Here is a 25,731-nt window from a genome sequence, read left to right on the forward strand (position 1 = left end):
TTTCTGTGAGCACTACCTCTTGGCCTTGTTTGTGTTTAGATCTCTGTCTCAAAATAATCTGGTTTATTGTATCTGAGTATTTCTCCTATCCCCATTTAAACCTCAGACAGACCCTAAAAAAAGGGATTTAAAAAAAGTCAATAGCCAATAACATGCAAATAAAAAAGTGATGCAGGAGTCTAGCACATTTTTGTAACTAGCAATTTTTTTCATTAGAAAGAGGCAGCACAGTTCAATATAGAATATATATATATACTATATGCATACTGTACACATACATTCCTACATGTAGTTTGGCATTTAAGTTTGGATAATTTTCAATGAATGACCTAACCATCTTGTTGAAGCTCCACCTCCCATTGTATGCCTCACTGCTTCTTGCTATGTCTTTACATTTTCTTCATCACTGAAGCTCACAGTGCACACTAAAACATCCATTGCCAAGAGAAATAATGTTCCTTGTGGTGTTTTTAGTGATAAAATGGGGGATTTAAGGCTCAAGTGCTAGTGCTAAACTCATTTACAGCTACATTTGGCATTGTAAAATGTTGGGCTGTGCATTCTTCAGAAAGTATGTGACAACGTAGGTAACAAGGAAATACTTTTCCACTCATTTTTATCAAACCTTCTATATAGGAAGGAGGCAGCCTGCAGAGAAACTCTTGGAAAGTTATTTCCAAGACAGATTATAGATGATTGAGGAGAGACACAGTAAAATCTGGGATGAATGATCTGTCCCAAAGCCAAAAGATTTTGAAGGAAAAAGCTTAACAAGTTGGAAGAAAACAACGATGATTTTTGTCAGCTTGAATCAAGCAGCAGAGTAAAACCCAGTTTCCTGGGAATTCATTAAAAGAGATATTATTAAAAAAAAAAAAGGAAGTAAATAAGGATGCTGTATCCAGATGGCCAAAATCACACAGTGAAAAACTGTCTTCAGCAGGTGGAGATTGCAAGCCTTTTCAAAAGTAGTAATGTCAACCCTCATCAGCCACGGAACTGCAGAACTGGGTAGGAAGCATCAGAAAAACATGGAAGCACCACATTTTCCCCAGTCACTCAGTAGATGTCATTTCTCACTGTCTCAGTGCTGAAAGGTGCTATTTTCAGAATGAAACAGTAAAACTGAGTTGCTGACCTCCACGTCCATTCAGGAGAGATTCCTGCCAGTGTTGCATAACTAAAAGTAATGAATTCTGCTCAACTTTTTTTTTTTTTTCTAAACTCTTATATTTTCAGAAACAATAATACAGATGTAAATTTTGGTACTGAAATCTCTGGAAAATTGAGCTAGTTCAGAAGTCCTGGCTCCAACTCCTTCAGGCTCTGGATGCCCTCTGGAGAAAACCATATGTGGTTCTGTCACTGCTACGGGATGAAGTGTTAGAAGCCTCTGGCAGTCAAGGAGGAGGGATTGCTAGCCTTAAAAATGCCAGATATTTAAAGATTTCCTACCTTGTAAGGTAAAGGTCGAAGTAGAGCTCTTATGATTGCCTTACCATGTCTTTAAGTACTGGTTTTGTCAGCTCCAGCTCTGGATGCTGGTTTAAAATTCCGAGTGGAAACTTTTCCCTTCTGCACTCTCTCCTAGATCTCACATCTGATCCTTTCTTCTACCAATGTTTTTTGGGTTTTTTTTTCATATAAACCCTAAACATCTACCTAGCATTCCACATTTGTAATTCTGAGTCAATGACAACAAGACGTTATGCTTGCACTCATCTGCCTAGACTACTGATGTGAAGATGGAACTATTCTGGGTATGGGGTTTGGTTTGGTGGGTTCTTGCTGCTGTTTTCATGGGCAGAGTTCACTTCCTGTCTTCTGTTCATGCCACAATAATTTGGGAAGCAGATGCCCAGCCCAGCTGAAGGAGACCAGTGGGTAGGAGCTATTTTGACAGATACCGACTATTAAAATCCATGGAGTAGATGATTCACATGAGAGCACTGACTAAATAATAAAACTTCAAAAAGAAATCGCATTTCATTTTGGGATAGGTGAACCAATTTCCGCCTCAGAACTCTAGAATATTTTTCTAGATGGCCTTGAAAAATTGCAGAGCTCGTCACAAATGTACAGAAAAGAATAATTTATGAACATATTTTTGGTCATTTTTTTCTATTCTGAAATACCAAGTAAAATCAATTTTATTGTACAATCAGGCTGATTCAGTGCTCTAAGTAAAACATATACATATTGTTGTCTTTAAGTATATTTTCTTTATTAGCTAACTTGACTAAAATGATCAACAGTTGAACAGTTTAACAGTGTTCACATTGTGTCTGTCATCTTCAGATTTCAGAGTCAGTACTTGTCCTGGTTTGAAGGACAGGTGTTTGCCAAGGAAAGCAGAAGCTTCCCCTTGGACTGAAAGAAAATGTGATTCTTCTGATTATTATAATTTTGGAATTAAGAGAGCTCTCAGGCAAAGATATGGGGGTAGGAATAACAGTTCTTTACTAGTATATTTAACAAGACAAACAAGAACAACAACAGCTATGAAATTACCCACAAACAGAACAGTAACTCAGTCCCAGTGTTTTTTGGCTGCAGGCACCTTTTCCCTGAGCTGCAGTTCCCGGTGCTGGGGGCGGGCGGGTCCCGCAGAGCCGCAGGAGGGCTGGGGGTGATGGCAGCGCTGTCCCAGGGGGAGAGAGAGAGATGGAGAGAGAGCTCTCTGCTCACGATGTGGGTCCTGATGCTCAGCAGAGTGCTGGATGGTGGTAGTTCACAGTGAGAAGACAGCAGGGCAGGGTCCGATGGTGGTTTCCCGACGCTGGGATGGCAGGGATGGGACACAGACGGCGATCGTCCTTCTCGTCCGAACTCCGCAGGGGAAATGGGCCGAGGCCCAGCCTTCCGCTTCCTCTTCTGGCTGTTTGAATCTCGCAGGGCTTGCTTCTTCCCTCCCGTCCCCTCCCCCTTGTCACCAGGGCCCAGTCAACAGGTATCTTAGCATGACAATGGGGAAAATTCCACAGAGGGAAAAAAAAAAGAAAGAACTAACCCTCAACAGTACTGTAAAGAGATGAACAGGTCATATGGATTGAAAATTATTCTTTTGGTTGTCTCTGGTCTCTTGAACAGAAGACTACATCAGCCCTGTTTGATTCATGTCTTCAATGATTTCTTCACAGCCATGACCCTGAGAAACATAGTTTTATTTTAAATGGGATGTGAGATTCAGAACACTGCCTTGATACCAAATTTAGTAAAGACATAAAATACTGTGTGAATGCAGCACAGGAAATTTAAGAATTCAACTGAACATGTTCTTTTTCCTTCCACCTTGTTTTCTCCCTGTCATACTTAAGTTCAGGTTGGCATTTGTTTATGCAGTAAGCTAGCTCCAGCTATCATCTCTCAACCCTGCCTGCCTGTTTATTTCCACCTCTGTCAAATATTTATTGCCGTTTCTTATATTCTTTTATTCTGAGGCATATGGCTTTTGTTTGCATCACAGAATTAAGCAGTAGGATGTGTTTGCACAAGCTTTACAGGCATGCTTCTGCTTGGGCTTTCTCAGGTGTTAATAACAGCTGCTGGTGTTTTGTAAATTAAGACCCCTGTTTCTGGTCAAACAGAGAGTTTACAATGCATATCAAGAGAGAATGTGCCATTTTGGGACTGTTAACTCAGACGAGCAGTTTATTTCCCTGCAGTAATAAATGTATTTTTCATCCTTCTAGAAAATCCTGATGTGTTACATAATTCTGTACGTTTGCCTGTAACAAGGTGTAGATACAAATTAGTCACTTGGCAGCATCTTTGCCAGATTAAAATCTGTTTGCCTGGCTTAAAGCTGCTGTCAAACAATTTGTCACTTGTGGTTAAAATTACGTAAGTAAATAGTGTTCTTAACACTACAGTACTTGATTTACAGGTGAGCATTTCACCCCTGTGCAAGGTGTAAGAGAGTAGTGTTGAGCCTTCCTCTTGCCTCAAACAATTTAAACTTGGGTTTTCTACTTTTCTGCAAAGCTCCCTCATTCAGAGCTTGCTGGTCCCTGCCCCTGGGCCCAGGGATCTTCTAGTCTTTATGCGAAGTGGAGCACCTGTAAAGAGGGTCAGGGTGGGAACGTCACCTTGGGGGAGAGGGAGCTGAGCCCTACTGTTCAGTTTTCTTTGTACACTGATAGGAATCACCAGTGGACACAAAACCTCTTTGCATGTCTGTCTGTCACTTGAGAGCTCAGAGGAAGACATTGTCAGTGCACTTTTGTGGCAATAAATTGGGGATTTATTGCAATCGAAACTACACCCACAAACTGTGCATACTGTGACTTCCTTCTCCCAAGAAGTACTGAGAGGATTATGTGTGTGGAATTGTGTTTAAGATTAAATAACTCTTCTGAGCTGCTTCTGGGCAAGTCTCACTGGTTATGTCTGTACTGCTTTAATAACTGTGGCAGGAAGCAATGCAAGATGCATTCTGTCCTGGTCCTCCTGGTGCCCAGATTCCCTCTGAGCAGAATGTTCTGCACAGGGCTCTTCCCTGCACCTCCTTGGGGTCTGCTGCACTCGGGTCTCAGGAGGCAACAGGTAGCTTTTGGGGAGAAATCTCAGTATTTCTGTTGCTGCAGAGGAAGACTGCAATGAGGGAAAACAGACTGTAGAAGGATTTTTTTTCCCCCATCTTATATTAATGGCTATTTATTTGAGCCATAAGGTGCTAATGGCTTGGGAAAAGAAAAACAGTCATGATTTGTTTAGAAATATGTACCTTTACTATGGCTTTGATGGTCAAGAGGAGTAAAATACATGCGTTGAATAGCTGTCTCTAAAAAACAATGAATAGAAACAAAAATTAAGACTGGAGCAGGACATACAAAGAAGGATTAAGAGGTAAACATGCATAAAATATGTACACATGTATTTAAAGTAATGTAAACATACAATAAAAATAATGTAAATACACATTAAAAAGAAACATTTTATTTCAGTTTTCACATTGTCATTTAGGCCTGAGCCATATATTCAAAAGCAGATTTCAAAAAACTAATCTAATAACCTTTCATATAAAATTAGGATACTAAATCACTCAATTTTTTGCAGAAAAAAATTTCCATTTTCTAATTAACTATCTAGCCATCTTAGAAAAGAACAGTATAGTTATATAACAGCTTAAGTTAAAATTTTGCTTAGTTTATGATTTGTGGTAGGGAATAAGAAGGTTCCCTAAGAAGTGAGAACTATGATTAATATACATGTATCTGCAAGAGAAAACAAGTTAGATTTATTTTGTTTCAAGGAAAATGTTAGTTGGAAGATTGTTGGTTGGTAATCAACTTTTAAAGATGATTCTCTTAATTAGGACTCTCACTTGATCACTTTTCCAGTTCCATTGTCCATGAAAATGAGAAATTTGAGTCCCAGAGAGCAGACTTGAATGGTGAAAGGTAAAGCTGCCTGCCTTGGTAAGAGATCATTAAGCCATATAAACAGGGTTCATATAAAAAAGATCTTAAGCAACTGAAGAGTAACGGGCAGCAACATCTATGAGCACAACTACAGAAAATACGTGTCCAGTGACAAAAGTGGAATTTGGTTTGTTTAGCATAAAGAAAAGGTGACTTAGAAATACAGTAATAACAGTCCCCAGAAATCCCACAGGCCACCAGAAAAACAAAACCAAACAACAACAACAACAACAAAAACAGGAGATGAAATTCCTTTTCTGTCACCTCTGGATAAGACAACAAGTAATGATCTCAAACTGCATCAAGTGAGATGTAGATTAGACAACTCCAATCAGAATAGCAAAAGACTGAAATTATGTGTCTGGCAAATAATGCAGGCGTTCTCAGGCTTCTGATCACTGTGGTCTGGATGCATAATTCCTATGCCTTTCCATCCTACAGAGTAATAGAAAATTCCTTTACATATGAGGAGAGAGAAGAAATTGCTTGAATGTTCCACCCTCACCACAGTAACTTGGAAGGAGAGGTGTTTTATATGGTCGAAAACATGTCCTTTTTAGAAAATGTTTTTTATGTATATGGTCTTGGCTGCAGAAGACAAGAGTTAGTGATATATAGCTGTACCCATTGAATATAGGGTTTTTTTCACTGAAGGAAACCACAACTATAGCAGAGCCTTTTTCTTTTATGTCTTCCAGATTCCATAATTGGCTGGGTTTGTTCCTGGAGTCAGTCCATATACACTGAAGTTTATTGAAAGCACCTCTAGGCCTTTCATGTTAAAGTCTATAGGAGATAAGTTTTTTTAGGTAATGAGATGGTTATCTGTTCAGCAAAATGTGTACATGTGTCTTTTGGAATCCATTTAGTTCTTGATATCTGGATGTGCTGAGGTGGGAGCCTTGTTGGATCACAACTGCAGTGCTGTTGGGCTTTGCTGGTCCATAGTTTTGGTGCTGGGAAGCATAGTGCTCCCTGGCAAAACCTGAATACCTCCTAAGTGTAGAAAATACTGTGAAAATGCTAGGTACAGAGAGCAGGAGTTTTATTTTCTTCCAATCTACTTATATGCCTCCAGTCAGTACTCTTTTTTTCTGGTCCTGCTATGGTCCTGGCCTAATGCAGGCTGTCTTGTCCAGCTAACTCAGTCATTCATGTTAGGAAGATCTTTTCTTAACCTCTTAATCTTTTCAGTTCACCACTGAGCACATCATTGCCTCTGCCATTCTATGCCCTTCCTAATTTCAAGTGCCCTTGAATGTTCTCTTTTATTCTATGATTCCTTTCCATTCCAGGTCACCTTAGGTTGGGATCAAAGCGTCTCAATGTCCTCTCTATCTAAATCTATATTACACAATTTCCAGGCATCATCAACACCTTACTTCTGTCCCTTGAATTCTCTATTCCCTACTATGTGCACAGGTAGACACTCTTTCTACTTTTCTTATCATTGCTGGTTTTCACTTATACTTTTTGCTGTTCAAGTTATTAACATAGATTCAGTCACTCCTTCATACCGTCATACTCTCTGGGGTTTTAAATTTGAGGATTCATTAGGATCAGAAACTCCCCAATGGAGGCAGGAGGACACTTACCAACTCAGATCTTGTCCACCACAAGACATATCTCTCCCAAATGTTTTGCCCGTAAGGTGTGACCAGGAAAGATCAACAACATTATATACAAGAGCTCTGACCAGGTTTAAAAACAGTAATCAGGCCATGAGGTGAGGAAACTGCTCTGCCTGGGCATTTCATTAGGCTGAATGCTGATAGGACTTTGAGTTTTCACATGGAGCCCACACAAAGCCACTCGGGGCAGAGTCCTGCTTGCTCTATGATTAAATGTGTAAGTTCAAAAATCAGTATTTTGTTTCAACAGAATAAATTAATGGTCTTCTTTACAACTGTTCCTTTTCTTCTATTATCTTATATTTTTAAAGGGACAAAAATGGATTTAACTCCACAGTTAATCCTCCTCCCAAGTTCTGCTTAAGCTGTGATCAGAGAAGGACAGAGAAATAAAAATTACCAAAATTGAGATAGAAAATATGTGCCAGGAGTTGTTTAAGGTGAATGAATGGCTAGGCAGAGCAGCTTACAGAATTGGGAATGTTTAGGAACAGCCTATACTGTAGAATGTCAAAGAGGAGCAACTCAGAGATAACTCCAGATATTAGGTCTGAGAGACTGGCAGGGTGGCTAAATGAATGAAGAAGAAAATAGGAAAAGAACACATAGAGGATGACTGAGTAATTTTTCTACTGTTACTTTTCCTAGTTGTTAATTTCAGTATTAACAGCTGAAGCTGTGTGAAGGGCAAGGGGGATGGGCTGCAACATTAGCTTGGACAGGAGGACAGATCTGAAGTGAATCTGCAAGATCACAAACCCACTGTAACTGCATTTGTGATCATCACTCACACTGCCCAGAAATGAGGAGTGGAGGCAGGAAACAGACGGTGTTCACAGAAATCTGGGGAGGACAGAGGAGGGAGAGGAAGAAACCAAAGCATTTTGTGAAAACTGGAGAGTGCTTGGCTTCAGGCAGAATCAGCAGCATCCACAGCATCTGGCTGGTCACTGAGAAGTTCTGCACCCAGCACTGGATTAAGGAAACGGGCATATGAAAACTTGACAACAGCAGCCTGCCTGTTCTGTAAGCAGCAACCTAGGCTTTCTAACCTTTCAGAGGAACATTGAGTTTTTATAAATCACTTGTAACACCCCCCAGGAAAGGCCCTGTGTCAAAGCTGAGTATTACAGTTTGATCCATCACTAATGTACAAGATGAGTTTTGCTTATCACCTATTGATTTATTCATTCTTTCTATGTTTGGAAACCACTACCATGAAAGGTGTATCTGTAATATCAAAACAGCAAAGGAATTGTAGTCCTGTAAACTGTTACTTCTTTAATCAACTAGATTATAGTCAACTAAATAAATTATCTTAAAGAGAGAATTGGTATACTAAGAGGTAATAAAAAAGCTACCATTTTGTAGTGGAAAGGGAATTAAAATGCAATGCATAATATTTATATTTCCATAATGTGTAAGACTGTTTTGTTTCCAAAATACTGCAACTTGAGTTAGAAAGATTCATCCAGTCATTCAGCTGCTTTAATGTGATATATAGAACACATAAACCACTGTTTTCCTTTCTCTTTTGCTTCTATTAATAATAATAGTAAGAAGTAAGAAAAACCTGTAAGAAAAACTAAAAGCTATGTCAAAGTATGACAGCAAGGTAAGTTATTCAGTAAGGTAGTCTTAATTCATTAGAAAGACAATATTGATTTTTATGAAAATGCTGAAACAAAAAGATATAAAGCATCCTTTTGTCAGATAGGCTTTGGGGGCTAACTACTTCAACCACATTCAGAAACAAAAACTGCACTTGTAAAAAAATATATCAATAACTAAACAGATTGATCATGACACATTTATCTCAGTAATAAAACTTTTTTCATGGAAATGACAAATAAAAAGAGAAAATTTATGGTGGGCAGAATGATCCATTGGAATAAGATAATAGATGCAAATTTCAGTCCCATTTCTCTTCTTTTTCCATGGCAAAATCAATGAACTAAGATATATAGTAGATTAGTTAATTATGTAAGATGTCAAACCCCATAAAGGATGTAAGATTTGATTTTACAAATAAGTTCTGCCTGTGAGAAGTTTTGCAACAGTAAGTACTAGTGATTAAAATGTCAGCATGAGGGACTGCTGCAAATTCTATCACTAATAACAGAATGTAATAATTACATGCTTGGAAAGTCCACATAATAACAACTACAAATTTCAAATTATTTTAAAGAGTGATTTAAACTGAAAATTTAAAAAATAATGTCCTGGTTTACAATACAACATACATATTCTATTACCACCTGAGAAGGGTGATCATCCTTATCTCTGTGGGAGATGTCTTCTGTTGATGGGCCATAACTGATAAGGGTGATCATCCTTATCTCTGTGGGAAGTATCTTCTGTTAATGGGCCATTGAGTCCTACTGTATAACTGATAAGATTACATCATCCCATTGGGAGATGCTCCAGCCAGGAGGATGAGCCAAGCCTTTCCTACCTAGATAAAAACTGAGGTTTAGAACGCCAAAGGCAGCCTTTTTCCACTGGATTCCAGAGGAAGAACCAGGTTTTTATCCACATCATCGCTGGACCCTTTGGGGGAAAACTGCACCAGCACCCTGACTGACAGGGTATCAGGTTGTATTCTGACTCTGTCAGTGGTTTTATTTTTATTATTGCATGTATTTTGGTTTTTTTTCTTTTTTTTTTCCCCTCTTCCCTATTAAAAATTGTATTACTGACTTGAAGTCTCACTGGCTTTGCTGTTCAAACCAGTACAAATAAGCACAAAGTTATGGGAAGGTGGTCTCCGCACGGGGCCCTTTTTCAATCAGTACATACTCTGCAGCTGCCTTTGCAGCACATTTACCACTCTGCCAGCCAGAGAACCTATGTTTGGGGACTGTGTCAGATTTTCTGTGTCTGGCTTTTGCAAAAATTGCACATGTTCTGAACATGATGCATTTGCAATTTCTTAAAGTACTCTTCAATCCTCGGTTATTTGCATTCTTCAGTTACCAGCCAGCCAAATCCCAACAGGACTTGACAGTTTCAATGACAGCAGTTTCTTCTCACTTTCTATGGAATAACATAAACCACTGCAGAATTCCTGTAGGTTTTACTTTACTTCCTAATATACCACTTGCTTTCAGTATAAGATCTGGTCCTTTCATCCTGATAGGTCTTATGCTACTATTTTCAGGTGTGCAAGGAATGTGTTGCATCACCCAGTGGTGACAGCTCTGAAGTGAAATTTGTAGTGGCAGTTCAGGTTTATTTGATAGTCAGTGTCTTCCTTAAAAGATAAAGTGACATTATATGTATTTCATGTTTACCAAAATGAAGACTGTTGGAAAATAGTGGCAATGGAAAGTTTTGGGGGCTCTGAATCTGAAAATTTTCCTACTGTAACTTTTTTTTTTTGTATTCTTCTCCCTTTAGCATCTCCTTCTTTCTGCTTTCATTCAACTAGCACGATCTCTGCTTGCAAGAATACAACTCATCCCCTTCTGTTGTTATGGCTGTGTTCTGCATACTTCAAGACTTCTGATATTTTCTTAAAAACTTTTCTCTGAAGCACTGCAGCCCCTGAAGCAATTTCTTTAAAAATTCCTTCTACCTGGATGCACTGCCAGAACAGGTACATGACTACTCCTTTCAAGGAAACTGCTACAAAGCATGCTCTGAGTGCAAACATCTGTCAGCCTCTCTGACGCAAAGAACTGAGTTGTAGACAGTAACTTCAGCATCTCATCTGAACTTCTCTCCACAGACATCCCCAAAGCATTAACATGTTTTCTGTATTCACTTAGTAAAGGACAGAGTTCAACTTTGGAGACACTGGACAAACTTTGAGAATTCTCACCTTGCTATAATCAGCTAATCTTTCCTCTTCCTAAGTTAGCGTGCAATGCTGTAGGAGGGAGTTGATTTCTGTAGAAATCACACTATGAGTAATTTCCCTTGAAAAACATAAGACAATGATGTAAATGTTATAAAATGTTTCACAGTCACCCTGCCAAACTTCTTTGGGATCTTCCAGCCCTGCTTTAATATACAAAGGTCTTGAGCTGTGCAGAACAGCACATGCGGTGCTCATGTGCCTTCGCCATTCCGTATTTAATAACTCCCACCATTAAGCAATGTTATCCCAAGTCTTCTGAAATTATATTGATTTTTTTGCTTCTTAGAATTTTCCCATCTGTGAAACTTCTGTAAAATTACTATTATCACCCCCTTCTAGCTTTGGTTTCTTATTTACATTCCATCTATTCAATGGAAGAGGCCTCTAAAACAGAGCCGGGGTTGAGAAGTAGAGGAATCCTAGTGAAAGGAACTCCACTTCCTGTTGAGATACAGTAAATATGTGGGACTGTCTTCAGGTGAGTTGTGGCTCTGCCCCAACAGCAAATCATATGTAAATGGATTTAGACTTCATGTCCACAAGTTTAGGGAAGTTGAAATGTCTCAGCTGTAGTATAGGATGAGGTGCAGTTACATGAACTTAGCTGCTTATTAGTATTAGAACATTTGATTAGTAATTAATAGGTAATAAGAGTCTGCATCATATACTCCCTTAAGAATTCAGAGGACACATCTGAAAAACCTTTGCAAAAAAATAGAAAATATAGTGAGTTGCAAAAGGGAAATGGAAGAGAATGTATCCTCTGTAATAAGAGATGAATGTTTGTCATTAGTTTAATGAAGGGGCCACAGAAACCTCCTGCAGCCCCCCATTAGCCTAACAGTTAGTCCATTGTATATGTATACAATACACAGTCACTTGTCCTTGTGAGGGATCATGTCTGGGGTAAGTCAGAGGCTAAAAATGAAGCCATTTCTACAGTTCTGAAGCTTAGACTTAAAACATCAGGAATTTAAAAAACAAAACAAACCCAACCCAACTTTTGACTGCCCTATATTTCTAAAATTGCATCTCATCCCTACAACAAACATTCTTCTTTGGTTTTGTCTGAGAGCTTGGTCTAATCATGATTTATTTCTGATTTCATTTATTTATGATATATATTTTCTGGTAGAAAGGAAAAGAATTTTCAAGACATCACTGTTCAGCTTTTCATCTACTTCCACTGGCTTGAACAAACATACCACATTTGTATGTTAGAGAAGAAAGACTTTTTGGTCACTTGTGTGAGCAGTACATGCAGTTATGCAGAGTGGGGAAATTTTAGCTTTTTATCTTGAGAATAATTAGAGGTACAAGGCTATCATTTGAATGAGGATAAAAGGTGCACTTTGTCCTCTAACTGCCATAGGATCCATAAATGTATAGATTCTTATGATAGAACACTCAAGCCAATAACAGTTAAAGTAACTATTAAAATGTAATTTTGAGGAAAAATTTTTCTTACAGAGACAAACAAGGCAATCTTTTTTTTTTTTTAATTCAATGGGAGAATCACCCTTTTGATGCTGCATCATAATTTCTTACACAGCGCTTGCATTTCATACAGGTGCACAGGTACACATACAAGTGTACAGTGTTGTAATATTTTCCTGACCTGGAATTGGACACAGATTATTACAGCAAGAATAAGTCTTCATCATATTGTGCATGGCACAAGGAATACAGGCTGAAATCCAGAAAAGTGGAGATGCAGCTGGTGCAATGTGCAGATTTTTGAGCAGCAGCCTTGTCCTGCCACCCTTTTCTGGTTATCTGTCCTGTAGAAAAAGGGGATTTACATACCACATAATCTCCATATGGATTTGGGGGTTTCCATTATGCAATTCAGGGTGAGATTTCCTACCCAGATGCACATCTGTCATCACCCATCCTTGAGCCAATGTAAGGCTACAAATGTAAGAGGTCTGTAACTCATCTGAGGGTCTAAGCAGGGACTGTCACACACAGTCCTTGAAACAGCCTGCTTTCCATGGATAAATATAATGAAATAAAAAGGCAAGGTTGAGGAGAAGGCAAAATTGTCTTTCTTTTACAGTAAATTGGCATATTTCATAAAGTTACAAACATATATAGTCTTTTTGATTTATGCTGTGAATATGAAAAAGCAACATTTAAGCAGATCTTCAAGAGACACAGTGTACTGTTCTTATAAATGCAAACGACATATGGTTGAGCCTGCTTGTGTTAATTGGAGATAAAAAGAAAGGAGGAAAAAAAAGGCGACATCTTTTGAAGGAGCCTCCCATTAGGGCAATAGGAGCTGCCTTTACAAGGTGTGATGTTGAAGTCTGGATTAGCTCAGTCAGCAGCACACATGCAGTCCCACTAAATCTGCTAAGGCTGCTGCAGCAAGAGACAAGGAAGTAAAATATAGTGCCAACAAAATACCAGCAGCAACAACAGAGTAAATTTTCTTATTTCATCAAGCAACAGAAATCAGACCAGTTGCTCATAATTGTTACTCTGTTTTTTTTAAATTCAAGTCTCTAAATCAGGAGATTACGCAGATGAAGGCCCAGTATAATGGGAATATATGATTTCTTTTTCCACAAGAATTGGAAGTGGTATGATCTAAGACTGACAATTCCAGCATCTGGGAGTGCTTAAAGCAATTCATAGTTTTGCTCCAGTCATGTGGCTCTGGACAAAGACTGAACAAAACTCACACTGGTTTAGAGGAAGTCCCAATGTTGAATAGAACTCAATAAATTGAGCAAGGAGACTTTGATTTATTTGCCTTTATTCATTATAAATTAATTACATTCTTTCTCTTCTCACAAATGCTTGGGTGCTGTTTTTGTGTAAACATTCAAGACTATGTTAATTGCACTGTATCTTTTTATATTCTTTTTATAGATTTTATTGCTCTACTTTAGAGGGCCTAAATATTTTATTTATATGGTATACTTTTCCACCAGGCATTTTCATAAGCATTATCTTCCAGATGTACTTTGTATAGTTTCAAAAGAAATGCATACTGCATTCCAGAAGTACTGTTGCCAAAGAATCTAATTTAAACGTGGAAATACTTTATGATATGCAGACCTACTTTCTACTTTGCATATTTCACATTTTAACAACAACATGAAACTGCAAGAGTAGCAAGAATTAATTACTTAAGTAAGAGCTATTCTTACTGAATTAAAAAAAAAAAGAAATTATTCTGAATAGAACTCCTAATCTGATTGTATAGAATCAAAATGAAACTTTGCACACAACTTCAAAACTTTCAGATTTATATGTGTGTGTGTCAAGGAAGGGATGAGAACCCAAGATTACATATGTAACCATCTGGGAAACGAGTCAAAAAACTAAGTTTAAAAAAGAAATCTCTGAGCTGTTTCAATAAGCTGCATGAACCAGTCTAAATCAGAATTTTGCACCTATAGGTACCTCATATATGTGTGTGCATACTTGTTTACAGGACAGTGTTTTCACCTTCAGTGCTCCACTGTTTACCAGTCCCTCATGTGAGGGGGGGATTTATCAGATATTGATATGCAATTGGTATGTTAATCTGTTGGCTTGTTGTTTTTAAATTTTGACCTTCCATTTCAGTTCTCAGCCACGCATCACCACTCTGCAGTCCAAAGCTTGCTGGTGGAACTGAGTGCCTGGAAGACAAAGTTACCTCTGCAGCAAATGCAAGCAGTTCTGAGGGACATGCCCTCTGCTGTGGCTCAGCAGGGAAGCTTGTATGTACACTGAAGTATGGTGTGCTTCTGGTTTGGGGCTGGGAGCAGCAGGACATGGCAGCCAAAGGAGGAGCGCGTGCATTGAATGGCCACCACTCTCGTAGGAGGTTAGAAGATGAATTAGCCTGATTCACAGGCTTTACAATAAACTCCATCTTCTGTGTGAGTCGTTTTTTGTACACTATTTTTTTCTAAAATTTGATGTGACATATGTAATGACATCCCTGGGGCAGAATATACAAAAGCAGCCAACGCATACCTCTATTTTTTGGTTAATACCACTTTCCCAAGCAAGGGATCCATGCTACAGAGCTTGACATTAGATGGCTTCCTGATACGTGAACAGTTTTTCTGAAATAATTTGATTACATCCAATCTGTCTATGAATAATTCAGTAAAATAACTTTCAGCTTGTGACTTTTTCATATATATAGTCTGAGATGAGCTGAAAAAAACCCAGGCCAAATTTTCTGAGGGATTTGCAACAACTGCCTTGTTGTTCAGACAGCTGCTTTTAAAATTGCTATCTGGAGTCTGAGACTGCTAAGCACTAAAGGCATTATCAGCTGCTGTTTTCCCACCCCACCAGGAAAGAATTTCCTTCTTCTCCTCTCTAAGTACAATTCACCCCTCCACCTTGCACAACACACTAGGTGTAGGATCTTTGTCTTCGCCTTTGGTGGACCACTCTTTTCCAGTCCCTCATATGAATTTGTTTCACACTTCTTTTTTAACCTCAATTTGGCTTTTCACTTGCCTTCTCCTTACAGTCCCTGCCCCTAACCCCAAAACCCTAACACCAAACAAGTTGGAATCATCTCACATCGTGACAAAGAGAGACCTTGCTTTCAGATCTGCCTTATTTTATAGAATTGCAGTGGTGGCACTACTCTTAGTATAATATTTTTGAATACTATTAATTTTTGAAATAGTTTTAGACATCTGGATTGGGGCTCCATATAGACTAGGTAGCTGCTTCATCTTCCCACAGTGTACCCAGCTCCAACCCCAACACACCTCTCTGTGTATTAGCTTACTGAAGCTTTTGCCTATGCTACAGAATGTGGTGCTCTATGGGAAGCTGTTAAAATGTCTCACAAATTGGCTGAGGTAAATTAGTGCCAGGATGGCTCCCTGCCCACTCTGGCTAGTGGTGCTGAGAGCCCCTGCTAACCTGTCACTGCTGCTCTCTGGTGTTGCAGTGCTGTAACACTTCATGGAGCTGTATGTATGTGCCAACTATTCTGGAGGTAGCTGTGTGTTTGTAACATATTTTTCATTTCCTGGATTTAGACATTCCTGCTTAACTATCTTCTTTAACTGGTGCCTAATTAGCACCAGTACTGTGTTTTCCCTATGTGACCGTCTCCATCTTTACATGTCTAAATCTGTCCAGTCCATCATATGGTGTTACTCTGTTAACTGTCTAAACAAATGTAGCTTTTAATGGGTCTGTTGTGTGAAAAGTCATGTTTACACATTGAAACTTCTGCCTTTCTATGAGTAGTTTCTGCAAACAGATGCAGGAATTAGACTGCTATTTGAAAATCAAAGAGGACACAAAGACAAAGGGATGTTGGGGTGTTCTGAGTGGATATTTATGAGAGGAGAGGATTGACCATCAAGACTATATGTTATAGAGCATCTTCTTTTAAATCTAGCTTTGACTGTCCCTTCTGAATGATATGCATGCAGACTGAAAAGGAAAGCAAACTGTCTGAATTGTCTTGTTACCCATTTTCTGCAAAAAATAACCAAACAAATAAAAAGGATTTAAGATGGCCCTGTGAGTAGCACTTGGCTGGAGATAGCCAGCCATGCCAAGTAATTAATATAAGTTCCTTGTGATAAATCCATCATAGTCCAAGTGATATTGACAGAACATGCTAAGATAATTACAAGTACCATTTCAATTACAAATTATAAATTTCTCTTCTGCAGGGAACCTGCTCCATCAAAGTGTCACTAAGTTATATAAATTTGGCACAAAAGCTCATTTCCCTGTCTTCAAATATTTCCTATAATATTTTTCACAGGCATATATATTCCTGAACCTTCCACAAAGGACAGAAATAAATACCACGAGCAGAGAGCTGCAATTCGACTTCAGCCAAGGCAGATGAAATTTGAAAGAATTCTATATGTACAAAATTAAAGAGTATGGTACATTCTTATTTCATCTTCATCAAATTATCAACTGTTGCTGAATGAAACAAAATAAACCTTGCATAGTTATTATCAATTACTCTGTTACACTCTGAACCCTTTCTGAATTGCAGAGTGCTGGAGGAATTGAAATCTGAAATCTGCCATGGGTGCTTCCCAGATGACATTACATTATGTCATTCTCTTATACTGGTGAATCTTTACTCAGTGAAGCCTTATATCTAGATTTCTTCTATCCTTACTGTCTTGTGAAAACTAGGGCCCACTCTGTATCCTATTCCTTTCTAGTTATTTATACCTTTGCAAACTGTCAACTCTGAAATATAACAGCTGAGAAACTTTGCTTAATGAGAATTTATTTCAAGAATTTACTTAGAAAATAATAATTTTTAATAGGTGTTCAGATGTTTGAGGAATAAGAAAAATACATTTTGCCTAGCAGATCTGACCAGCCGGTAGGTAACCTATCCTGATCTGGCCAAATGAGTCTCTGCAAAGAACTGCCAGACACACAACCTCCTTGCACTTTTTCTTTTCACTTATTGAATTTGTTTCTGAGTCCATGCATTTGGAATTATGATTCAGTGCAGGAATATCTAGCACATTATGAATGTGGACTCAGAAATTTTAGGCGGCTATGCTTTCTATTCCTTTATACAAAGGAGCATCCTCTTCCAGCGCTGGGGAAAGTGCCTCTGTGCTCACAATGTCCTCCTTGCTGGTATTATTGCAGCCAGGAGGGGGAAATCAGTCTGAGCAAAAGCTGGACCTAGTCTGGATGAGGTCATGGAAGAAAACAGGTTTGGATAAAGATCTTGGAGCTGAGACTAGATCTAGAAGAGGAGGAAAAATAGCTACACAAGGTCAGGGCAAGCAGAAAATGATGATTTTTCAGATGACTCTGAAAATGATTGATTCTGTGTCTGCTAGCACCAGAGCACTCCTACATGATGTCAGGTGCATTACTCGAACTACAGGTGGCCATGGAGTGCTCCTTTTTACATTTGGTGTTAGGTTTGAGAGCCTGAGGTCCGATTTGTAGTAGTAGTTAGCATTCACAGCTGTGTATGAAGTCAAAGGGAGCTATGCTTCCAACGTACAAAGCACTGCATCATGCTAACTAATTCACCAAGGCAAACCCCAGCCATCTCAAGGCTGTCAACCAAAATTAACAGGCATATTTAACCTTAATCCCTCTGTCTCATTTCCCAATAAGTAAAATGTTGATGTTCCCTACATCTCATGAACATAATTCATAAGCATTCATATTTGTAGTTCATAAGTATAATTCATATGCTCAAGGTACTGTAACAATGAATGCTGTAGAAAAGCCTGCCACAATGTCAATAATTCCACATTACAAGCAGGATTCAACAGCTTTAAACAAAGTCTGAGGACGTATGCTGAACAAAGAGATTAAACATAAACTGAAAGGCTGCACAGTGTCTGTCCCACGCACTCTACAAGGCAATGGTCCTCTCAGCAAAATAGTATCATCACACAAAGGTTGAACTGTAAGTCATGCTGTAAGTCAGGCTAAACTTGACCCTCTACAAGTCAAAACAAGCTTGTCTGAAAACTCTTACCTTTGGCCTGTCCTTAAGTGTCAATACTTGGTTTTTAAACCATAATAGTCCTTTCGTCTGGGGCTTGTGTTTTGGATTCTTTGGGGTTTTTTGTTGTTAAGAGATCGTAATAATTTAAGGAGATATATATATATATATATACTTTTTTTAACTGCTTTACACTGTGCATGCAAAATCATACTGGTTTTGCTAAAGCGGATGAGTAATAAGGGAAAAATAAAAATGGGAAAACAGTTGCATTGTATCAAGCTATAGCATAAAGTAAATTGTATTTATTTTCCTGCACATTATCTTAGCTACAAATTGTAATAACTAGGCGTGATAGTTCACATATATGAAAGTAAATAATTTTACAGCTAATTTACCTGTTCAAGCATGTTTCAACAACACATATTTCTATTTCTCCTCTCAAGAGATCAGTTTTTTAATCTGTTGATGCTTAGAAATATGGCAAGAACTCTCCACAATACAGCCTTCCCACTTAGATTTTACTCCATTGATTGGTCTCTTTTTCCATCCCTTTTTTTTTTTTTATCTCTGCCTAGAGATCAAAGACATTCTTTGCAACCAGAAAAATAAAGATTTATTGATTCACCTTACAGGTGTTGCCTGTCTTCTCATCAAAGCATCCATTCTTCTCAAACATTCCATGTAAGAGCTTATCTGCTTTTCATCTGCAACAGCACCTAGCACTATTAACCAAATCTGCAAATCTGCAATCATCATCCAAGCAAGACAGTAGATACTGAAGTATTCAAAAGAATATAAAACATTAAAACATTCATGGAAGCAGAGCATGGTAAGAAAGCCCCCAGTACTTCCTAAGTATTTCAAAGAAATATTAATGAGAATTAAGAAGTAGTAGTTTAACCATGCAATTAGAGTTATGACTTCATCTGCTGAAAGGCATTGGTTATTTCTTTTTTAAGTGAACTGGAGCCTTAAAGGTTTAGCCAGAAGTGGGCTTACTTTTTGTATCCTGTTAACTTGCTCTTTTTCAGAAATGTCATACCTTAAATTGTCTTTGCTACAGGTTTTGTGTAAGATTATGGAGCATCTGTGCATTGATGTCGTAGAACTGTGTAACTAAAACCAGGAGATTCCTCTCCAAACTAAGGAGGTCTGCTTTTTCAGACAATATCTGAGTATTTTTTTACCAAGGCATGCAATGGGAATGGTTCTTCATTGTTAGACTCTTTGTCCTCTTATCCACACCAGCAAGATTAATTTCCATATTTTACCCTTTGCTGCGGGTTGCCAACAAAAAATTCAAAGTCAGCAGCATAGGCAGCATTTACCCAAGCCTTTCAGGGCAAGTGGCAAACACACCTGATTTCAGTCTCCTCAGCAAAACTTCCAGCTGCAAGTGTGGAAAAGATTGGGAGTCAGGTCCCCTCAACCAGCATACATTTTTTTTTTTTTTTTAAGTCTTAAAAGGAAAAGTGTGATTGCCTTTTAATTTCTTACATGGTGAGTTACACTTGGCTTCTGATTTCCAATTTTTCTTAAAAACCACAGTGAATAGAATGTTTCTGTTTCTTAGAAATGAAGAGTTTACTATGATGCCATGAGTAGGACCTTGGGATATCCCCTATTCCAGCCAGGTCCACAAAGCAAAATGGTGAACCAGCATTGCCACCCCAAGCTCTCCTCCCTCCACTGCTGTGCTGGCAAACCAGCCACATGGAGGAATAAAATCTATTTCCACATCTGTCAATGCCCAAGAAAAAGAATAGCTCCAAATAAGCCATCAGGACACATTGGGGACATATGTTGTACAAAGAGGATGAAGCTATTACACAGCTCAGCGCTGAGTGAATGCCATTCATCCACCAGTCACAGGGTTGGAAGTGTCTGTCTAGGAAAAACAGCATGATCAAGTAATTAGAAGCTGCATCGTAAGCCATATGTACAAGGGGGTCAAATTAAGGTAGTGTGTTCAATCTTAATTTTGTAATTTCTGTACTTTTCTAAAGCCTTGTTCCCAGTGGCCAGCAGCTCCGCTTTAATCACCCCAGCAAAGCTGCAAGAAGAGCGGTCCCTTGCCGCTCCCCACGGAAGATGTTACACGACCATAAAGGCGGCGGAGCTTAACGCCGCCTTAGACTCGGCTGGGCCCCCGCGGAGTCCGAGCCCGGCGGGCCGGGGCAGGTGCGCTGTGCCGGCGGGACCGGGCGGCGGCGGCGCCCGCAGGGGTCGCTGGTGCGGAGGCGGCGGGCGCATGGCGGGCCCGGTCGGGCCGGGGTGGGCGGGCTCGGGGCCGGGCCGGGCCGGGCGGGGGGCGGCGGGGCCGGGCGGCGCGCTTAAGTCGGCCGCGAGTTGCAGACGGCGGAGCGCTGGCTGTAACTTGACACTGGGGCGAGAGGCCGACCGGAGAGAGGGAGCGAGAGCGGCGGAGGAGGAAGAGAGGAGCCCCAGGGAGCGGGATGGTGACCACCTCCTTCCCCTCCCCTTAGCGGCGTTCCGTAGCAGCAGCAGCCGCAGGAGCGCCGGGGACTCTCTCCTGCCGCGGAGCCGAGGGCAGCCGGCGATGGGCACGGGACGGATCCCCTGAGCTCCCGGGAACTTTCCCGGCCGCGGGCAGCCGGAGCCGGGCAGGCGAATGGAGGATGCGCTTCCCCCGGCGGGCTGCGTGAGCCGGCGGCGGCGAAGGGGAGGATGAAGAAGAAGCAGCAGCACGGCGGCGGGGAATGCCCGGCGCCCCGGCCCCCCGCGGCAGCGGCGGCGGGAGGGGGCCCGGGCCAGGGCGGGGGCTTGCTGAGGCGGCGGCCCCTCTCGCTGCTGCCCTTCCTCTCGCTGCGCGACTACGTCTTCTGCATGACCACCCTGCTGCTTTTCTGCTTGGGCTCCCTCTTCTACCAGCTCAACGGGGGGCCCCCGCACTTTCTGCTGGCCCTCCGGCACTGTCTGGGTAAGAGCGGCAGGCGGCGGCGGGGACTTGTTGCGGCTGGGCTGGGGCCTCCCTCCTCACCGGGGACACGGCCGCGGGGCTGGGGCGGCCCGAGGCCGGGGCTGCCGGGCGGGACGCGGTGCGGTGAGCGCTCACACCGGAGCGGGACCGGCCGGCGCGCCCCGAGACCCGAGCGTGGGGGCGCGCCCCGCCACAAGTTCGTGCTGCCGAAAGCGCAGTCCCATCGAGGCTTTCTCAGCCCCGAGACCGCACTGCGCCTGGGGACGGCTCTTTGTGTGCCCGGTGGCCGTGGTAGAGCGCGGTGTGCCGGCTCCTCTGGCCGCCAGGTCGGTCCGGAGCGGAGGGCAGCGCTCGCTGCCCGCGGGTCGCGCACCGGGGCTCTCGGGCGCAGCTGCCCTGAGCTGTCAGCGCCTCCCCGCACAGTGCTGTGCCCCGGAGAGGAGGAGCGGGGTACGGATGGCCCACGGCAGAAAATGCTGTTGTTAACAAAGGAAAAGACAAACCAAACAGATAAAACCGAACCAAAACCCCCAGATGGATTTTGTGAACCAAGCATCCAGCCTTGTGCGGGAGGCTGGAGTCTGGAGAGAAGGGTGTGCTGAGCAGGGTCAGTGCAGCAGCGCTCGAACACTCGAGCTCGCTGTGGTACTTTGCCAGCCTGGTTGCCTGCGTAACCCCGAAGGAGGTGGCCCGGTGAAGCGAGAATCTGCCATAGAATCACGCTGTGGCCTGTAGTTCTCATCCTCATGGTGACCACAAGTTTTCACGTGGTTTTTCTTTGTAGCCAGGTGTCCACATCGCTAAATGTTGCTTCCCTGCTCAGCAGAGAAGTTCTGTAAAGGAGAGTTTATCTTGAAGTCGAGTAAGTACCTGAGACTGACGGGACTAGTTCAGGTGGTGGTAGGACAAGGAGGAACGACTTTTAACTGAAAGAGGGCAGGTTTCGTTTAGCTGTTAGAAATTATTCACTATGAGAGTTGTGAGGCACCACAATAGGTTGCCCAGAGAAGCCGTGGCTGCCCCATCCTTGGTTTTGTTCAAGGCCAGGCTGGGTGGGGCTTTGATGAACCAGGTCTGGTGGAAGGTGTTCCCTGCCCATAGCGGGGAGATGGGTTTAGATTGGAAGGGACCTTAAAGACCACTTAGTTCCATTCTGTGATGCTATGATGAAATATGAAACAAAAACTGAATGTTTCTCAATAGAGGAGGATTGCTACCGAATAATTTGTAGTGTGCGTTTTTACCGTGTTAGATGCTCTGCTTTCCATGTCTGTGAAGGTGAGGCTTTGGTGGTACATACTCCAGAAGTACAAGCTGTAAGAGACAATGTTAGGTTACAAACAAAAATACAGTTCATGTATTTCAGAAAAATAAGCTGCAGATCCTTTTTTATGTGTCCATATTTTATGGACATTTTGAGAATACAGCCCAGTGTGTGTGTGTGTTACTTTTCCTTATGGGAAAACTCTCCCACATCTTCAGTTAATTAATGAGAGAGTATGGAGAGGCAGTAGGACAAGAGACAGCAAACATAAGTTGCAGCAGGGGAAATTCCAATGAGATATCAGGAAAAAAAAATAAATGTGAAGAGTCAGATGTTGGAACAGGCTACCCAGGGAGGTTGGGATGTCCTTGCAGATATTCAGAACTCAGCTGGACAAGCCTCTGAGCAGCCCAAGTCAATTTCTCCCTGTTTTGTAGGGGAAATAGGACTAGGAGAACAGAAGTCACTTCCAGATAATGTTATTCTGGGATTTTGCTGTAAAAAGTAAATGAAAATTCAAGTGAAAGCAGGAGAAGAAGAAATACTTTGGATATTACTTCATGAACACAACGTCAGTTTCGGCTTGAGTTTTAATGACTTTTTTTTTCCCCCTTTCACATTACAATTAGGAAGAAATTCCTCCACTGAAGAGGAAACTGACAAGTTTTCTGCCATAGAATCAGAATTGCTAGGGTTGGAAGGCATCTCTGGAGATCATCTAGTCTACCTCCCATCCCAAGGCAGGGTCGTCTAGAGCAGGTCAACACAGGAACGTATCCAGGTGGGTTTTGAATGTCTCCAGATAAGGAGACTCTTCATGGGCGGCTGGTTCCAGTCCTCTGCCACCCACAGCGTAAAGAAGTTCTTCCTCACGTTGAGGTCATGGTCATTTATGGCCATTTCTCCTTGGCCTGTTGCTGGGCACCATGGAAAAGTCTGGCACCATTCTCTTGGCACCCACCTTTGAGATATTTATATGCATTAATGAGATCCTCTCTGTCTTCTGGACAAAAGAGGCAAGCTCATGTTGGTAGAAGATTTTGTTTGCAACTAAGTGGTGTTTTAATGGGATTAAACACAATCTCTGAATTTCAGAGGGAAATTTTTGTTAATTTTAAAAATATTAATCTTCAGATAAATTATGCTTATCTTGGGTGAAAATAGACCACAAGAATCACGGGGTTACTCAGCTTCTCACTTTGTGGCCTGGTGAGGGATGGTGAAAATAAAACTTGTATCTACTACCCTAACCACTCTAGCCAGTAGTTGCACGTCTGCTGGAAAATCTTCTGAGCACTGCAGATGAAAGGCTTGGAAACCACTGTGTCTTGGAGAATGGGTCATTATAATTTTTTTTGAGGTGCTCAGCAAGTGCAAAAAAACCTTTGTTGTGTGTGCCTGAACATGATAAGCCTCTGGGGATGGAGCAGTCTTACTGAAATGTTTTGGGGTTCTTTTGAAGTGTAGGATTCTCACAGGAGAAAGTAGACAGATCTATTAATCTCTGTTAGTGATCTTCTGCACTTGTTATTTGAATTAGTGTAGGAATTTCCTTTCTGTGCCTGAGTGACCTGGGATGTTAAGGAGATACAGACTAGGCTAGCATCCTGCACCAGGCTAGTGGCTGAAAGGGAAGCAGTCCTTATGGCTGGCTGGAGTCCTAGTGCCCACTAGGCAAGTAGTGCTGCTGCCTCTGCAGACAAGTGGGATACACTTTGTATACTAAGGTGTCTGTTTGCATGCAGCTCTGTGAAGTTACTTTATACTTTCTTGGTCTTCAGTTTCATTTGGGTTGTCACAGTTGATCGATGTGGGTGACATTGCTGAACGTTTTATTTTTAAATTTTTTATTAGAGTGGTGCATACTCCCTGAGGTATCCAGCTGGGACAGCTTTCAAATTAGGAATTTTTTTTTTTTTTTTATTGTAACTAGAAGGCTTATTGTCTTCCAGGGAGCTAACAGAATTGCTTGGTGGAATAGGTATTGGGCATCCTGTCCTGCTAACTACCAAAGCCATACACGTAAATGTGTGTTTTATACAGCAGCTGGAAGGTTCATGACGTTAAGAAAACACCAAAAACTTTTTCCCCCCTGAAGCCGCAGATTCAGTGTACAAGCAACTCTTTCCTTGCAGTCTTTCCAACCTGCAGTTTATGGTGTTAAAATTTACATCTCCAAACAAAAATGAGCAGTTAGTTTGTGAACCATGTTTGCCACATGTGAGTTTTGCCATTGCCCTCATTGTATTTAAAACTACAGAAACCAAGGAATAGCATAAAGGGAATATTGATTTCTCTGTTTTGTGTACTCCATAGTGTGGTAAGGTCATCTTGTCTGACTTGAGAGTTTTTGTTTGCATTCAAGTTTCAGTGCACTGCTCTTGTTCTGTTTAATTATGTTATTGTGAGGGGGATGCTTGGATTTTTTTTACCTCAGAACTTGAAAGGAGGTTCCTGAGCAACAGCACAAAACTTCAGTAGTGGTCTGGACATAAATCATACCTGCATCAGGCAGGTGTGCGCATAAAAGAAAATCAAAACAGTGTGAAAACACTTGGTTTGAAAAACTTCCATTTTTTTTGCCTGCATCATACGCTGTGGAGGAGGTATACATTTATTTTCAAAGGAATGAAGTGTGAGCATTTGCTAGTTCTATTAATTTTCCTTTGGAGGTGGGGAAGATGAATGTGTTTTCAGAGTATTCAGACTATTAGTAATTTTTTTTTCTCTCTCCCAGACAGGCTTCTCTGTTTTGTCCATATATGCCTCTTTTTGTTTGGTTGCCATACTGATTGGAGAGACTCTTGTAAAAATGTTATGGCAGTTTGTTGGGTAGACAATAGCAGTATTCCACTTTGCATCACCATCTCTTCTCTTTTATGCCAGAGTCATTCCAAGCAAATGAGAGTAAAGTAGCAGATATGAGGCTGTGTTTTGTTATTTATCCTGTTCTGACCTCAAGCTCACAGTAATTCAGAGTACAGAAGGTCTGTTGGAAAGGTGGTGGTTTCTGCTGTCTGTTCTGGATGTGGCTCGCAGTGACACACTATAGTCATCCCATCAGGAGGGATCTAGAGTCCTGTTTTTCAGCATGAAATTATTGGGCAGGGCATAGACATACGTGAGTTATTTCTGACGAATCTGTGGAAGATATTTAAAAGTGCAACTG

General features: G+C 41.1%; 1 protein-coding gene across 1 annotated transcript in view; it reads left to right on the top strand.

Moving 5' to 3' along the window:
* Nucleotides 1-21,045: 21,045 nt before the first annotated feature.
* The window catches only part of UST (uronyl 2-sulfotransferase), a 146,773-nt gene continuing 142,087 nt past the window's right edge, over nt 21,046-25,731 (top strand). The window contains exon 1 of the mRNA XM_062488933.1: nt 21,046-21,298. Within this exon, the coding sequence (XP_062344917.1) occupies nt 21,046-21,298 (253 nt within the window). The remainder of the gene's footprint in view (nt 21,299-25,731) is intronic.

This window comes from Cinclus cinclus, chromosome 3 (assembly GCF_963662255.1).
Source record: "Cinclus cinclus chromosome 3, bCinCin1.1, whole genome shotgun sequence".
In the NCBI taxonomy this organism is placed as follows: domain Eukaryota; kingdom Metazoa; phylum Chordata; class Aves; order Passeriformes; family Cinclidae; genus Cinclus; species Cinclus cinclus.